This window comes from Pteropus medius, unplaced genomic scaffold (genome assembly GCF_902729225.1).
Source record: "Pteropus medius unplaced genomic scaffold, Ma_sr-lr_union100, whole genome shotgun sequence".
Classification (NCBI taxonomy): domain Eukaryota; kingdom Metazoa; phylum Chordata; class Mammalia; order Chiroptera; family Pteropodidae; genus Pteropus; species Pteropus medius.
Genome location: NW_024349225.1, coordinates 12,457,652 through 12,473,564, shown reverse-complemented (window position 1 = coordinate 12,473,564; position 15,913 = coordinate 12,457,652). Strand labels below are relative to the sequence as shown.

Genomic DNA, 15,913 nt, shown 5'->3' with positions numbered 1-15,913 from the left:
TGCCATTTATTTCCCGAATTTATGGGAACCTCAGGTGGTGGTTATTTCCCAAACCACAATACTGCAAGAATCCCAAGATGCTTGTCGAATTTCATCACTAAAAGGAATATCAGTTACTTCCACAAGATGGCGCTGTGTCCCAGCCTGTTACTCTGCCTTCGATCTGTTTGAGTGTAAAATTGTGTGACTGATGCCCTCTGCTGGCTCGTTTTGGTTTTTCTTGACCTTTGGCTTAGAAAGTGTAAATGACGGCTCCAAAGGCTTCCTCATATATGCTCAGCGTGAATTCTTAAACCCATGGTTTAAGCCGGCTGCCCAAAGGCTTGCTCTTGCTTATGGCACGAACACGGAAGACAGGCACTAACGCTGGCATCACTCCGATCGCCACTCAGAAGCACCGTGTGTGATCATCACGTGCAGATCCCGCCCCGCACAGCCTTCTGGCTGTATGCCAGTCATCTACCAGCCACATCACGCCGCGAATGAAGCACACCCGCAGCTCCTTCATCCTCCATCCCGACCACAAGCCCTGGGACCATGTCTGGAGGGATGGGGAAAGCTGCCTCTCCATTCTTCCCTTCTTGCTGTCTCTGCCACCACCACCCTCCAGCCTTAACCAGTAACTTAGTGACAGGAAGCAGAGCTGGGAGGAAGGGGTGCAGAGGCGGAGAGCGGACAGCGTCTTACACAGACAAATATGTGACAGGTTGGGATTTTCATTCCAATGCTACTGTGGTCCCCTCTCTACCCCCCCACCCCATGTATCCTCACAGAGTCTAAATCATTAATATCCTGCTTACCTGCAACTTTCAGTGCGGTTTAAATTTAAGAGACTGGCTGCATCACTGTACTTCAGTGATGAGTAACTTCCCTACCAACCGTCACACTAGGTCATAGCATCGTCGCCTCGGCCGGCATCCCCATGCCAGCAGCCACCATCCCCAAGCCAGCGGCCACCCGGAGAAGCACATAGGAAGTGAGCCTCTTCATCTTTCAAGACACAGCACTTAAAGGCTTGGGATTTCCCAACATTTTCTTACAAAATATTTATAGTTTTTTTATTTGCATTTTTCCTCAAATCTTCTTGGAATCCATTTATATTCCTAGCCTGTGTGGAACTTCTTGGCATTACTTGGAAAAAGTGTGTAAAATTACCATTTATTGTAAACTTGCCCTGCTCAATTTTCAAAGGCCGTCCGCTCCTCCCGTAAGTCGTGATTTGTTGAGCGGATCCACATTTGCTCTCCTGCTTGATGGCGCTCGAGGCTGTGATGGTCCCCCTGAGTCTTCCCTCCTAGCTTGGGGAGGGGGTGTCCGAGTCTCTGATCCTCCCTCCTTTCCCTTTGATTCTTGTCCTTTCGATTTTCTAGTTATCAGTCCCAGGTGAAATCAGTGTTCAAGATATCTTTGAGAAATGTGTGTTCAGAGAAATGAAAACTGCTTCTAAGGCATACTGCTGCCCCAGTGAGATTTCTGACTCGGAGGTAATTCCTAGTGAGAAGGGACAGTACAGGAGCTGGCCCCGGAATGATTTCATGAGGGGCCCGCCATTCCGGGAGGGGCCTGATGCGTTTTGCACCGTCGCTGGCTCCGAGTCTTCCTAACGGTAACAGTAATACTGGCTAACCCGAATGCGGTGCTGTGTCCAGCCTCCTTCAGCGTGCTTTGCGTGTGTCTCATTGAATCATCACGATCACAGAGGCAGAGATTTCATTCCCACTTTCCAGGTGATAAAACTGAGTCATGGGGCAGTTAAGTAACTAGGCCACGATCTGGTCATGTGCCACCCCCTTACCTCAGCGGGACTGCCGCCTGTCCCCTGCAGGAGGAAACCCAAACTCCTGAACATTCTGACACCTTCTGAACATCCAGACCTCCCACTCCAACTTTCCCTCACGTCCCCACAGCCCCGAGCTCCGATCATACACTCTCCAGCACTGTGCTAGAGCTCCCACGTGCCAGGCACGTTTTGCATGAGGGTGTTTCGAGCCCGATTTAAATGGCAGCATCTACAACTCAGATTTCACATTAAAAGTCACAATTATAGTTACCGGGCTTTAGTTAGAGTTCTACCTGGTGGTCCGAAGCCAGGCCCAACTCTGACTGGAAGTGTTCAGCTGGAGCAGAGGGGCAGCTGTCACCGGACTTGGCACACAGCCGTCAGTCAGCTGTGCTTGTTCCACTGGCTCATGTCGCCGACCTGGCTCCTACAGGCCTCTGCCACCTTGCCCAAACCATCTGTCGCCTCTTTAGTGTATTACGACAGAGCACACGCCCTTGCAGTTCCTTAAATACTTGCTTCACTAAGCAGAAACTGAGTCAAGGTTAAGTGACCGGTTCTGTTTTTATGCAACAATACTGGACATGGCATTAAGCGTTCCAGGATCTGAGCTCTAGAGAATAGACCCTGTGTTAGCACATGGAAAAAGAGAAGTGCCTACACACACGCACACACACACTCTCTCTCTCTCTCTCTCCATTCTCCACGCCCCTTTGTCTGCCTTTTGCTTAAAGAAAAATCATGAGACAATTTGATGGATATGTTGTTATTTTTTAATAAATAGAAACCACATCACTTCAGCTGTTAAGGTGAATAATGAACAGGATGCAGTCACCCCTGAGGGCCCCAGAAAGTTCTCACCCAGCAAATAACAGAAGGGATGAGCACCTTCACCAGCCAAGCCTTTGGCCTCTGTTCCCCCACCCACATCGGTCTGCTGCTTCCAGAATGGACCCCGCCCTCAGACCTTACGCTCGCTGGGAGGCCCGCCTGCCAGGCTGCAGGAATGGAACGGGGGTCCCTGACCTAGCTGAGGAACCGAGACAAGTCTTCTTTGATCTCGGCCTCGTCCCAAGGCCCGTGGATGTTCTCCTTGAACAGCTGCAGGCGAATGAGGTAGAAAGGGCAGAGACAGGAGATGGACACCAGCAGCAGGGCGAAGAGGACGGCGCCCACAGCACTGATGGACAGCAGGCCCCCCAAGGCTGAAAAGGCGAAAAGCAGTGTGACCCCCACGTAGCTGCGGGGAGTACACGCCTTCAGCTTCTTCTGTAACATGGGCCACAGGGCGAAAATCTGGATGGCGAATGTCACCATGATGAAAGCATGCAGGGTCCGGGGCAGGCGTGAGGCCAGGCAGACAGAAGCAAAGATGGCCATGTTCAAGGACAACGTGCTGGACACGATGGCGGCGTTGGCTCCATAGTCGAAGAAGATGAGGTGGCCCAGGAGCATGAAGACGGACATGGCGTAGACGGTGTCCGTGCTGACGGACTCCGTCAGGGTCTTCAGTACCGGCGAAAACCCGTACGTGAAGGTGATGAAGACGAGGGCGCTCTTCAGGTCGGCCCACCGGGTCCGCCCGCTCCTCCTCCGGCCCTCACCTCCATCGATGAGATCAAACAAGATGTAGCCGATCAGGGAAGATGCCAGGCCGGTCCCGAAAAGCCACTGGGGGGCCAGAAGGCCCTCGTCCATATACCACCAGATGACCACAAACACACAGACGCTGCACAGCTGCTGGATGACCACGCTGGACTCAAACACCACGGCCCAGTATCGGTACTTCCGGGCGTAGATGTTCTTCCGGAGCTCCTCCAGGAACCGCCGGTCCACATAGTTATCGGGAAAGGGCTGTCGCTCATACAAGACCTTCTGCCACCGGATCTCCTTGGTGTTAGCGACCGGCTGGGCACACATTATCCTTTCCCTCAAACTCAGGCCAGTTCAGTATCCCTTGCAGAAGTTCATGTGGTTCTCGTTCTTCATAAAGCTTTGAAGTGAGACTGCTCTGGAAATTCCATGCTGTGTTCTGGTTGCAACCTCACCTTGTTTGCAAAGGCAGCAACCCAGCCTAGGCCTGCAAGAGATGAGTTCTTCTCTGAGGCTGGACACTAGAGCCAAGTTCCTAGACAGAGAGAGAGAGACCAGGTGAAGGACAAGGGTACGATTAAATCCGGATGGGAGGAAATTGGTCTATTAAAAGGCTGAGCAAAATACATGTAGTGGCCGGCTTACAATTACGGATATTAAAATTGCCTCTCGGATTTTAAATGATCATGCCTTGGATAATACCAACCATCTGTTAGCTGTCACTTATTGAGTGCCTACTATGTGCCAAGTGCCTTACATGGCTTCGTTCATCTCCACAAGCTGGCAAGTTAGTACTAGTCCCACTTTAACCAGTAAAAGGGCCCACATTCGAACTGCTTGGGTAACTTCGGCCCCAGTCAACCCTAGTAAACAGTGAGGCCTGCGCCCCCTCCAACCCGCTTCTTAACTCGGGGTTCACATACCCCTAGGTCTACGGACGGGCTTCGGCGCCTCCCCAGCGCGGGCCCTGCGTGCTGTACTCCTGGCTGCCACTATTGCAAATGTCTAGCGCGAGGTTCCAGGACTTTGGGTTCTCAAAGGCACGTGTTATCGGAAGAAAGAATTGTTCTCGGCCTGCAGACAACAGCGACCTGCACAGCACTGGCGAGCGTGAGCCCTCCGGTTTACCGGGCCAGGACAGGGACGCGAAGAGACCGACGATCCCAATCCTCTACCCGGGGCCACCATCCTCCCGATAACGACGAAACTCGTGGGGGTCGGAGCTACTGACCCCTCTCCCGTGGGAAACCGAGTCAGAAAGACCCGGAAGGCCCGGCTCGTGTGCGAGCACAAGTCCTGCGCCCGCCCCGACTGCGCGCCCGGAGCCCGCCGCCGCTTCGGCTCCGCACGCCAGAGCCCTGGGCGCCCGCGAAGGCGGCAGGGGCCGCGCCCCGCCCCGGCATCGCGGCCGCCGCCCGGGCTGGAAGGTCCGCGGCGCCGGAAGGGCAACGCCCGCCCGGCGGGTCGGGCACCAGGCCGGGCGGCCCCAGGCCGCCCCGCCCCGCCTCCCGGGCCTCTGCCGCCGGCCGCCGCCCCTCACCCGGCCCGGGGCCTGCGGGGGCCGCGGAGGAGAAGGAGGCCCGGAGGCACTGACTCCCGCTCGGAACCCACCTGCCCGCCAGCTCGTAGGGGTGCGCGGCGGGGACACGGCGGCCGGCCGCCTCGTTCCCCATCCGGGGCGCCGGGGTCACGCCGGCGGCCGAGCACTTCCGGGGCGGCCGCCGCGCACGCTGCTGCCCCCTCGTGGCGGCCGCCGGGAAAACCACCCCCACAGCGAGAGGCCCGGGACGTGACCCCGAAGGCGGTGGCCGAGGCTGGGCTGGCGGAGGAGGGACGAGGTCCGCTGCTGGGACTGCGCCCCCGGAAAGGTGTCAGGCCCTGGCGGGCGGCTTCTCGGCCTCCGGGCGCTCATCGCGCTCACGCCGCCCCGGCGGCGAAGGGCCCGGCGCCGTGGTCGGTGCCGGCCGGCGGCGGGGACCGAAGCTGACAGGGCCAGCTCGCCGTCTCGCGCCGTCGCCTGCGGTGTGACGGCAACGCCGAGGCTCGGAGAGCTTGTGACTGGCGCAGGGCCACACGGCGGCGGCGGCGGCGGCTCTTCCGCTGCGGGGCGTGGTTCTCTCCCCTTCGCCTCCCAGAAGGGGCGAGGGCGGGGGGCCCCGGGGCCGAAAAGGCCGCGGACCTCGGAGAGGGGCTCCCCGCAAACAGCAGAGGGCGGTGGCCAGACGGGAGTGACGCGGCGGCCGAGGGGAGCAGGAGGCCGAGGTACGCGGACGCGCACGTCGGAAAACCCGCATCCCCCGCCGGCGGCGTGACGCTGCGAGTCCAGTCTCGGAGCTTTCACTTCTTCATCTGAAAAACGGAGGCAACGCCGTTGGCTCTCGGCCGCTGTGTGGGCGACTCGAAAGAGTCACATGGAAATCATGAAAATGTGTCGGAACGTGATGCCTGCCCTGCAGCTGCTCTTAGCTTGCTCTGGTCATTTAATGATGGCCATGGTCGAGGGCAGTGAATTCTACAAAATGATCTCTTTCTGTTTCTCTCCAGGTGTCTGTTCCAAAGTTTGACAAGATCCCTTGGTTTAGCGAGGCCAGCCTGGTAAACAAGCCATTAGTGCTCAGCCTCCCCAAAAGGTAACAGCTCGGCCCCTCGGGGCCGCGGTGGCAAGAAAGGGCTCACAGAAGGTGATTTCCTAGGAGGAGGAGGAGAGGGTGGGATTAGCCTCGGAGAAACCCAAGTCAAGCGCTCAAAAAGCGGGGATGGCCTGGGCTTCTCAGACCGGAGCGAGCGCAGAGTGTGGGCTTGTCTGGAGGGGATCAGATCTCGGGTACCCCCCTCTGCCACCACCACTCAACGATCAAGAAGACTTCTGCCCTTGCACCACCTCTCAGAACACTTTCACGCATCATCCTACCTTTTCTCCTCTGGTGCAGTTTGAAGTTTTCACATTTTAACCATCGAAAGTCTAGAACCACAAAGTCCCGTGTTTCTAGAGCAGCCACGGCCTGTGTGTAACTTTGAGACCAGCCTCCTCCGATCTCACCCGTCCTGCCCCTTCCCGACGAACTGCTGTGAAACACGGGGTTGTGCTTTTCAGAAGCGGAGGGACCTGGGTGAGGGAGCCTTTCCGCGCTGCCACTTGAAATTACTGCGTTTCCTCATTCCTTCCCCCTTTTCGATCCCTGGGTGTGGTGAGGGGACAGGGAGGGTGTGAGGTAACGTGCAGGTGAGTGGGAGAGATCGGGGAAGTCGAGAAGGGCGGCCAGGAGGCAAGGTGGCCTGCACGCCGTAGGTGAAGGGTTGGCTCCCTGGTCTGTGCACAGTTTGCGAGAGCAGTGTAGTCCCTAGAGCTGTTCCTCCTGTTTGTGACTGTCACGTGCCCTCCTGCGCATAGACAAGTGACGCTCCGTGGGGGACACTCTCTCCACTTCCCCACTTCCAGCGATGGGCACCTTTGTTTCGTCTGCCGCACCTTTTAAAAACCGCATTCTGGGTAAGCGGCGGTTTTATGTATTTTCAGAGCATCTGCATCTGTTGTTTGGCCCGTTTATTTTTGCGTAACTTTGAGTATGTCCAAGTGGAATAGCTAATGTCCGAGTATAAAACAGGCAGAGATTCAACAACCCCCAGGCCTCGTTCGTGAAATAAAAACTCAGGGCACGTAGTTCTTGTTAAGAGCTGTTAGCATGAGTGCTGACAGTTTAGCGTCTTTTAATTGGGGCCAGGGCGCAAATTCACATAACAAGGACAGTCAGATGACAGAAATGAGTAGAGCTGGCTGAATGGGAACTGTGGTGAAGGGGAGGTCACCTCCCTGACAGAGGGGACAGCCTTCCCTCTCCCCCGTCCACGGCGCCTGCAGATATGTGACTCTAGTCGCCAGATCACAACACCAGAGATTGGGCTTTCTGTGTGACGTGGCTAGTGTTGGACATCTAAATAAGGTGACACCCGCATGCCATCCCGCCCCGTGCCCCTTAGCCCTGCCCCGCAGCCAGGAGCAAAGCACCCTGTGCCTGGCTCTCTCCCCAGCTCCCTTGTCCTCTGATTACATAGTGTTTGGTGGAGGGTGGGGCGGGAGGGGGCTCAGGGCAGGGGCTGGAACAAGGCCACCCCAGAACACGACTGGTGCCTCCGAAGCTGTCCACTTTCACAGCCAGGTCCTGCGTGTCAAAGGGGCCAGTCGGAAAGGCGAGGGGTTGCCTTTTCCTCCAGCCGGCCAAGCTCGAGCTGGTCACAAGGAATAATTCTCTGAGGTGGTCAGTGACGCCCCACTGGGCACCAGTCTGAATCCTTGTTAAGAGAGATGGCGCTTACCTACCTCATGGGGAGTCCAAGACACTGACTGGACGGCACCTGTAGGTGCCCTGAGCTTTCGGGGGACAAGGCAGGAACGCCAAGTCTTTTGAAAGGGTGGTTGGTTTAAATATCGACAATTCCTAAGGGTTAGAAACTCCGCATCTGGCCAAAGCCCTGGGTTCCAAGCTTTGCTTATTTCCGGCAAAACCCCTGAGAGCTTGATAAGAAGGTTCCACGTGTGCGTTGTGTGCTGCTGCCTTGGACAAGCAGTTCTGACATAGAACAGTCTGAAAAGGACAAAGGAACATCGGGTGACATGAGCTCAGAGCTGCCCCAACTGCGAGCTCTGGGAACACACCTGGGGGCTGGAGGAGGCGGCTCTGAAGGTGGGTGTTGATACGGACCCACGGCCTCCGAGGAGGACGCACAGCTTGGCCTGACTGTGCCGAAGCCACACACATCGTCAGTCTCAAAAGCCCTCGTATCACACCGAGGTCCTGTCATTTGGGATTGCCGTGTGCTTAAGCGTTGTACAGTGGGCCCTGCTTTCTCCTGCTCAGCGTTTGGGTGTCAAGTCCAAGGCAGGCTGTTCACATGTCAAAGACAAAGGCAGTGAGGGGCTGGGTCAGCACCTCCCCGCTGTCCCAGGGCCCAGAGGATCTGGGGCGGGCAGGGGGCGGGGCAAAATGAAACAATGATGCCTCCTGAGCACCTGACTCCTTCCACGTGGCTTGTTACAAAGAACCCATGGCAGCGAAGGCTGTCCTCATTAGAGAGGCCAGGCGCTAGGGCGAGGGGGCGGGCTCATTCTAAGCGTCCTCTTCTTGGGGGCGAGGGGCACACGTGGTTTCGCACACCTGGGCAGGTTACGATGACCGGGCCTGCTGCACGCCCTTACACTGGCCCTTACACTGTAATACAGTGAGCCACACTCAGGCAGGTCACCCCGTGAAGACAACTGGTGTGACCCCTGCAGTGTCAGTACTTCCCCTGAGGCTGAAAAGAATGTTCCAGAGAAAAAGTGTAGTTGGAAGAAATGGAGGGGTCGTGTCTATGAGCAGGGCCTCCAAGACAGCAGGCCAGGCACAGAAGGACGACACCTGTCAAAGATCAGTAACTTCTACGCTGGTCTTTTCAAGGAGGTCTGGCGTGTTTCACCCATCCCACATCTGCTTCATGAGCCATTTTTCCTCCCTCAATTTGTACGCTGTCTCTGACAATCCACAGCTGGCAGTGTTTATTCAAAAAAAAAAAAAGAGGCAGAGAAGGCAGAGTGACTTGTGAGGGCACAGCCGGCCACCTTTGAGAGCTCCGGAATGGCCTGAGCCCTCCAGGACTGGGGGGTGCGCTCCGGAGGTGCCCTGCGGGTTCTCTCTGAAACAACTGAGGGCCTGGCTCTGCCATCTGGAGACAGTGGGTCTAATTCGCTTTTGTTTCAATTACTCAGATCTCCTGATGGCTCCGCCACTTTTCTGATTTCATCTAAGAAGAATGTGAATTTGCCAATTTTGTTTCAAGTTCCAGATGACTTACCTAAGGTACTCAAAATCTTTTTAATTGAAAAGAACCCATAGCAGTCCTAGGGTGACACGTAATGCAAAGGCGCCTCCTATCTGCGGTCGGCGTTCAGCAGGTATTTGCTGCATGGAATGAGTGAGCCCCGCGCCCCCCCGCCCCCATTCTGCCTGCAGTGCTTTAGGGCTCCCGTCCACCAGAGCTAAGAATAAAGCATGAGGTTAGGACCACCGAAAAGGGAAACCCCAAAAATTCATGTTGAGGACTCTGCCCAGAGGTCTTTAGAGACTGCGGCTCCGCCGGTGTCCGGAGCCAGCCCCCAGGCACCTCCTGGCTGGGCGGGAGGTGGAGGAGGAAGGCATGGATAACCAACCACCTGGGCAGGTGAGGGGCCCATCCTCCGCCGGCTCCGCTGCAATACGCGTAGGCGGCCACTGGATGGCAGCCGAGAGCAACAGCTGGCCCGATGGGCGGAGCCAGAAAGGTGGGTCTCTGGGCGAGACAGGAGGTCACGAGTCCTGTGCTCTGGGTAAGAAGAACTCAGGTACCTCACCCTGACCCCGACCCGACCCCGACCCTGACCGTGACCCTGCCAGGGGCTGACCCATTGCCCGCGTATGTGGGGGGTATAGGGGGAAAGGGGCGGGGGCGCGAAGGCAAAATTTTACCTTTGCGCCTTACGGTTTTCAGCTGGGCCTGAGAGTTAAATTGACGAGGATGAGTCAGCAGGAGACAAGCATATCCGTTTATTTACGATAAGTTTTACGGGGGCACGGGAGCCCTCGCTAGGAACCGAAGACCCAAAGTAGCCAAACCCAGATGCGTTTATACTGGCCGAGCCCAGAGGGGCAGCGGTGGGAAGCGCTGGACCACGTGGGGCGCTGCGGGGAGAAGCATCTCAGCAGGTCTGTTTGTGGGGGCCCTCCCAGCTCCACCTGCCCGTCCTGGTGAGAGGAAGCTTGCCTTCCTCCTGGCACAAGGCAGCCTCGCCCACGTGCGGTTTTCTCTCCTTTTAGGAAGAAAAAGGGGGCCCGTCTTGCACCTGCTGTTTTTATTAAGTGCCTTTAGCTCAAAATAATCTTCTGCCAATGTGGCATGTTTGGGAGAGGCACACTCTGCCACCCTCCACAGGGAACCGGGGACCCCTGTTCTGGTGGGACACCTGGCAGGTACCCCAAGTCAGATCCCTGCCTGTCACACAGACACCGCATATCTGAATCTTGTCCCCAGAGTCACCTGCAAACGTGAAGGCCTGAGCGTGTCTGCTGTGAGGTAAACAGGCACAGCTGCTGTTTTCTGGGAAAAAAACGATGCTTTGTCTCAGGGGAGTAAACTGCACTGTGGACCCGCTGTCTCTGACCCCCTAAGTCGGCCTCACAGCCACCGGAGGTCCTGTTCCCTGGGCACAGTACAGAGGTCCTGCCACGTGGCACCCTTCGTCTTCACCATCACAGGCCAAAGGGCAGAACGTGGCCCATCCACAGTCCGGGTGGCGTCTACTCTGCCCAGGAGCTGAGCTGGGTCCAGGGCGGGGGGCCATGTGTCTGTGGCAGTATTCCCTGATGAGCAGACAGACAGACAGACAGGGAGCAGAGGCCCAGACACAGGAAGAGGGAGACAAACAGCAGAAGCTGAGAGACACAGAGAGAGAAGGGGACAGAAAAAGTCAGGGCTCACGCGAGGACAAATAGGAAACGAAGATGGAGGTCGCACTGTGCCAGCCTCCACTGCGGGCGGCTGCTCGCTCAGGACCCGCACCCGCCACCACCGGCCTCCACTGTGGCTCCTCGGCCGAGAACCAAGGAGTGTCACATGACAGTGGGATAACTGAGCACCAGGGCCAGGAGGAGCAGAGGGGTGGGGGCGTCGGAGAGCAGCAGGGGGAGACCCTGCATCCCTCTTCCTCCTCACTGGGGTTGGATGAGACCGACCCCAGTCCCGGGGATAAAACGCCACCCCACTCCCCACCCCACCCCCACTCCCTCTCTCCTCTCTGCTGGGGTGTTGGTCCAGTCTAATGAGTCAGAGTAAAGATGAGAGTGATTTATTGCTTTTAGCAGACCTGTGACAAAACGTCCTGGCTAGTGACATCTGCAGAGATATAGCTGGGAAAATACACAGAAGGGCGACTTCCAAGTTTTTCACCACGAAGGACTCTTTTTAATATTTCTCTCGTTGGCTCTCAATGTTTGAAAGCTCTCGACCACCACAGAGGCTGCCTTGTATGCATACGCCTGCGCTCTCCTCCTGTTCGTGTCAATCCAAACATCTCTAATTACACATTCAGGGTTTTGTTCGTTCGTTTGTTTGTTTAAAGGAAGTGGTAACACCACTGGCCTGAGACACTGATGCGATAAAAAGTGCATTTAATAAGTCAGGACGGCAGGTGCACGGCTGGGCTTATTTTGTGTATGTTTGAAGTTTGTGCTCTAAACAGAAACAGAATTTTTAAAATGGCATCCATCCATCCATCCATCCATCCATCCATCCATCCAGCTTTATCGTTGAATTGAGATGGCTGATACTTTCAGAGAGCAGGAAAATGTTTAATTATCATAAGGTTTTTTGTTTTTTGTTTTTGTTTTTGTTTGAATATTGGAAATAGTTCTCTGACCACCATTTTTTGGCTTCTAAGGGACATGGGCATCGTTGTGCTGTCGTACGGACCCTGAGTCCGCGGTCCCCCGAGGAAAGGTGGGCTTCCTTAGACCTCTGATCCGGAGAGCCTTCTGGCTGACCGAACGAAGTAGATGAGCTATTTGACAAATATCATAACCTCTCTGGGCCACAATTTCCTCACTGTGTCATTGTGTTCCTTGAAGGAGTTGAGCTAGGTGACCTGTGAGGCCTCTCTCAGCTGCGGCAGGGGTGGAAAGGGGAAAGGAATGGAGGGGTCAAAGGGCAAGAAGGACAGAGGCAAATTTGTCACTGCCCCTCAAATCTGCTTGCGGTGGCTATTTTTAAAATCACCATCTGGTGCTTACGTTTTCAGTTTTTGTCGTGTGGACAGAAGGAGAGAAATAGGGAGGGGGAGAGAGACATGTTTCTCTGTCTCTTTACCAAAGATTCAGGAGGCCGAAGACTTGGGCCACAAGCCGGATCTTGGCGACCTCGGCAGACACTGACTCAGATATTAGGGTGTTTCCAGCTGTGAGATGTGGGGAGCAGGCTCTGGCTTCTGGGGACCGACGGCAGTCCGCATCAGACCTCGGCCAGGCCACGAGAGGCTGTTCTCACTCTCCCCACGCGCCACCTGCTGTCCTGGGGACAGCTGCTTGGGGAAGGAGAAGCCCCTTGACATCTCCAAGCTGCAGTCCCCGGTGGCTCTGACGCCTGATAATACAACCAGGGGCCCGTGGTCTGAACCACTGGCTGGTCCACCATCCATTCCTGCCACCGCCGCTGAGCTGGCCCCACGGGCACCAAGAACGAAAGGGAAGTTGGCAGAAGGGAGACGCCTTAGTTTCAGGGCTGGAAAGAGAGCAAGACGGGCTGGGGGGAGCTGAGGTCGGCAGAACGTGGGAACCCCTCGTCTGCCAGCTTCTTTGCAGACTGCTAGGCCTGATTGCCCGGGCCACGCTGCTCCCCATGTTGTGAAGCGCCCCGCCCCCACCCTATGCCTTCGTCAGCTCTTCCAGTGCAGAGGCAAGGAGCAGCTCTTCTCAGAGGTGAAGCGTCACCTGACAGTGAGTCTCAGGTGGAGTCCCTGCCACATTCCTGGCAGATGATGGGAGCCACCCATCAAAGACTGGTTTTCACCTCTACCTGTAGAGTGGGCAGGATGAGAGCCTGCCTGTGTCTTTTTGGCCTCAGCCCATCAGCACAAGGGGTGGGAGGCCCAGAGACTTTATGTGACCGGAACGTCACTCAGGTCACTCAGGGAGCCAGGCCTGGAACCACGCAGAGTGAGCCCCCAAGCAGTGTCCTTCCCTAGCACGTCATGTGGGATGAATTTGGTGCCCACGGTGTCCTGTGACACTCTGCTGAGACAGTGTCTTCATCGTGATCTTCACGCACACGTGTATCTTGTGTTTTCGGTGTTTACACACGGTACATGTGAATGTTGGTTATGTCTGTGTTTATTCACAGCTGGTAGTTTAAAATGCTTATGACTCATTCATTCATCCAGCATGTGTCCCATGCCGACTGCATGCAGGACTCTGACAGGAGCTAGGAGTACAAAGATGTGTGAGGCATGTCCTCGCTCTTGAAGGACTGTTAGCAGGTTGGAGAAAACAAACAAACAGAAAAGCTGTGCGAGCTCCGAGCTCCTGGCGGAGTGAGCCAGGCAGGCCCCCAACGCAGGCCGGGGCGTGCGGAGCGGGAGGAGAGTCGGGGGAAGGTTTTCTGAGAAAGCAGCGCCCGAGTTATGTCTTAAAGGGCGAGGCACTAGCCGGACCAGGAAGGACGGTACCTAAGACAGTCCATCCTTCAGGCTCCGTGAGATGACAGCCATCAGGACTGGGGGGCTCTGGGGCCACTTTCACTGGTCATTAGCCGGGCCGACTCCTGCCGTGCACCTTGCAGATCTTCGCAGTGTGTCCGTGGCTGGATTTGCGGCGGTCTCTGTGGCCCCGCCCCCGCGGGGGTCGTGTAGTTTTCTCCTGCGGAAACCGGAAGTCTAGGGAAGGGGGAGGAGGCAACGGATGGCAGGAAAGACAAGGATCTGCTTGTGACTGCGCACAGCCACCCTGCCCAGGGGTCTCCCGTGCGCACCTCCGCAGTCCCGTGTTCCTCAGCCTTGCGGGCCGAGTGCAGATGCCACCTCTGCAGGCCCCTCCTGACCTCACCGTGGCACGTGGTCTCCCCTTCTCTGAAGGCCCAGCTTCATTGCTGCTGCTCTGATACCTAGTGCAGCCAAGTTCCAGTCAGCGATTTCCGAGAGGCATCTGAGTCTGGGGCCTCGAAGCCTGAGGAGTGCAGCCCCCAGAAAAGGTGTGGCAGAGGCATCCTCGTCCTGGAGCAGAGGGCTCAGCCCCAGGGGCTTCCTCCTCCTCATTCCGCCCTCCGCCCACAGGACGGCCTGGCTGTCCCCAGCCGGCCCCAGTTACCTGCTAGCGGCCTTCCTGCCTCCTGCTCCTTGCACAGTGCCCCGGTGGGAACGCCCCTGCCCCCTCGCATAGCCTGCTGTTTTAACCCTTCTCAGACCCTTCTCCCTGTGGCCACCCTTTACCCACGTGTCATAGCAGTGACTTCCACTCCATTACACACAGTCTGCTGGGCGGTGACGGCTTAGAAGCTGCATCTTATCTAATGAATGGCAAAGGGATGGATCTGGGTCCCTCCCCAGCCTTAGGGCCGGAAACTGTCTTATTCTTCTTGGTGACCCTCACAGTGCCCTCCACACTGGCCTCACACTAGCTGCTTGTTGAGTCCAGTCATGTGCACGCAGACCTAACAGGCCCCCCATGGTACGTCCCGCCCTGCCATCCTTTTTAAAGGGCCTGTAGAAATGAAACGTATTTTGAGTATTTGTCAGACGAATCCAACTTAGTCCATACTTTTCCGTTCCCAGCCCCCAGTAATGCCTCACCCAAGTGCCCTTCTCTCACGGGACAAAGGTGCTTGCAGACCTAGCTGACAAAGGTCACATTAGGAGCACACACAGGCAGTCCCCACCCTGCAGAGCTAGATCGTCCTCTTCCTGTTGCTCATGCCTCCCGAGGCAGCAGGCAGGGTCAGGCACAGGTCTGCGCACAGGGAGTGCAAGGTCTACCAGGCGAGTGACTGGCAGGAGAAGGCCTCAGTCTGGGGGGGTGGTCTGCTGTCCCTGGGCCCCCTCCCCGCCGATACTCTGCTCTTCCTGCGAGCATCTCTCACACTGATGGCGATGTGAGTGGGACGGGTAGGAGGGACTCCCCAGATGGGGCAGTAGCCTCAAGTTGCCATTCACTCCAGCGAGCAGCCAGGGCGTCCCCACTCCCACTTGCCTAGCTAGGGGGAGAGGCTCTGCTCCCCAGAGGCAGGGGGAGCCCAGGACCCACACTGCAGCTTATGGCTCAGCTTGTGCTCACAGGAGGTGCCAGAAGGCATGCTGGAGACCTACTCTCCGGCCAGAGCTGAGGCCTGAGGAAAGGAGGCAATTCGTCGCGGGGGTGGGGCGCAGCGGACGTGGGTAATCCGGCGGCGGGGAGCCAGCGAAAGAGCTGGGGAAGAGGAGTTGCCCATCGGTTTTTCTCAGGCCATCGGTCCTCCTCAGCTGGTCCCCGTGGTGGATCCTTCGTATCAAATGGGGAAAATGTGCCCCCTCTGGGAGTACAGCGTCTCAGTCTGCAGGCTCAATGGATTGTAATCTCCAGCCCTGTGCCCCTCCGCCAGCTGGCTTTTACCTGCACCTCTGTGTGTGGCCCGAGGCCACCAGCTGGTCTATGGCTCAGCTCCCCCAACCTAAACCCTTTCTGTACCTACCAGCTGCAGTCAGGTCTAGAGTCCACATCCAGCCGGGGTAGGGCCGAGACCAGAGTGTCCACCTCTGTCTTAGGGATGGAATGACCGTGATCTCTCTCACCCTTTCCCATTTCTGTGCTGCCCCAGATACCACGCCATTTCCCGACTCTCTCTGTCCCTCTTCTCTCCAGGCCAGGAGGAGCCAGAGTGACCCCATGCTGATCAGAAACAAGCAGCTGTGCTCCAAATGCCGAGAAATAAAAATGGTAAGCCAGGTGGATGACAGAGCTGGGCATGAAATAAAAGGCATCCCGATTAGGGAGGAAGGCATAAAAATATATT

At 56.6% G+C, this 15,913-nt stretch overlaps 2 protein-coding genes across 3 annotated transcripts in view; one reads left to right on the top strand and one right to left on the bottom strand.

Annotated features, from left to right (window-relative positions):
• Positions 1-2,530: 2,530 nt before the first annotated feature.
• On the bottom strand, positions 2,531-5,131 carry PIGC (phosphatidylinositol glycan anchor biosynthesis class C). Of its 2 annotated transcripts, XM_039881495.1 has the most exons (3): positions 4,985-5,121; positions 4,297-4,447; positions 2,531-3,908 (listed from the first exon to the last, which is right to left on the bottom strand). In XM_039881495.1, the coding sequence occupies exon 3, from the start codon at positions 3,698-3,700 to the stop codon at positions 2,807-2,809; it is 894 nt and encodes a 297-aa protein (XP_039737429.1). In that variant the 5' UTR covers positions 3,701-3,908; positions 4,297-4,447; positions 4,985-5,121; the 3' UTR covers positions 2,531-2,806. The 2 variants fall into 2 exon arrangements, with proteins under 2 accessions (XP_039737429.1, XP_039737428.1); XM_039881494.1 differs by lacking the exon at positions 4,297-4,447 and having other exon boundaries at positions 4,985-5,131.
• Positions 4,131-15,913, top strand: part of CUNH1orf105 (chromosome unknown C1orf105 homolog) — a 26,489-nt gene continuing 14,706 nt past the window's right edge. Inside the window, exons 1-7 of the mRNA XM_039881114.1 lie at positions 4,131-4,160; positions 4,515-5,243; positions 5,364-5,592; positions 5,737-5,786; positions 5,918-6,003; positions 9,117-9,207; positions 15,763-15,837. Of these exons, the coding sequence (XP_039737048.1) occupies positions 4,131-4,160; positions 4,515-5,243; positions 5,364-5,592; positions 5,737-5,786; positions 5,918-6,003; positions 9,117-9,207; positions 15,763-15,837 (1,290 nt within the window). The remainder of the gene's footprint in view (positions 4,161-4,514; positions 5,244-5,363; positions 5,593-5,736; positions 5,787-5,917; positions 6,004-9,116; positions 9,208-15,762; positions 15,838-15,913) is intronic.

What these genes read in the sequence shown, in the direction of transcription:
- PIGC (XM_039881494.1), bottom strand. Translation starts at nt 3,700, where the DNA reads ATGTGTGCCCAGCCGGTCGCTAACACCAAGGAGATCCGGTGGCAGAAG.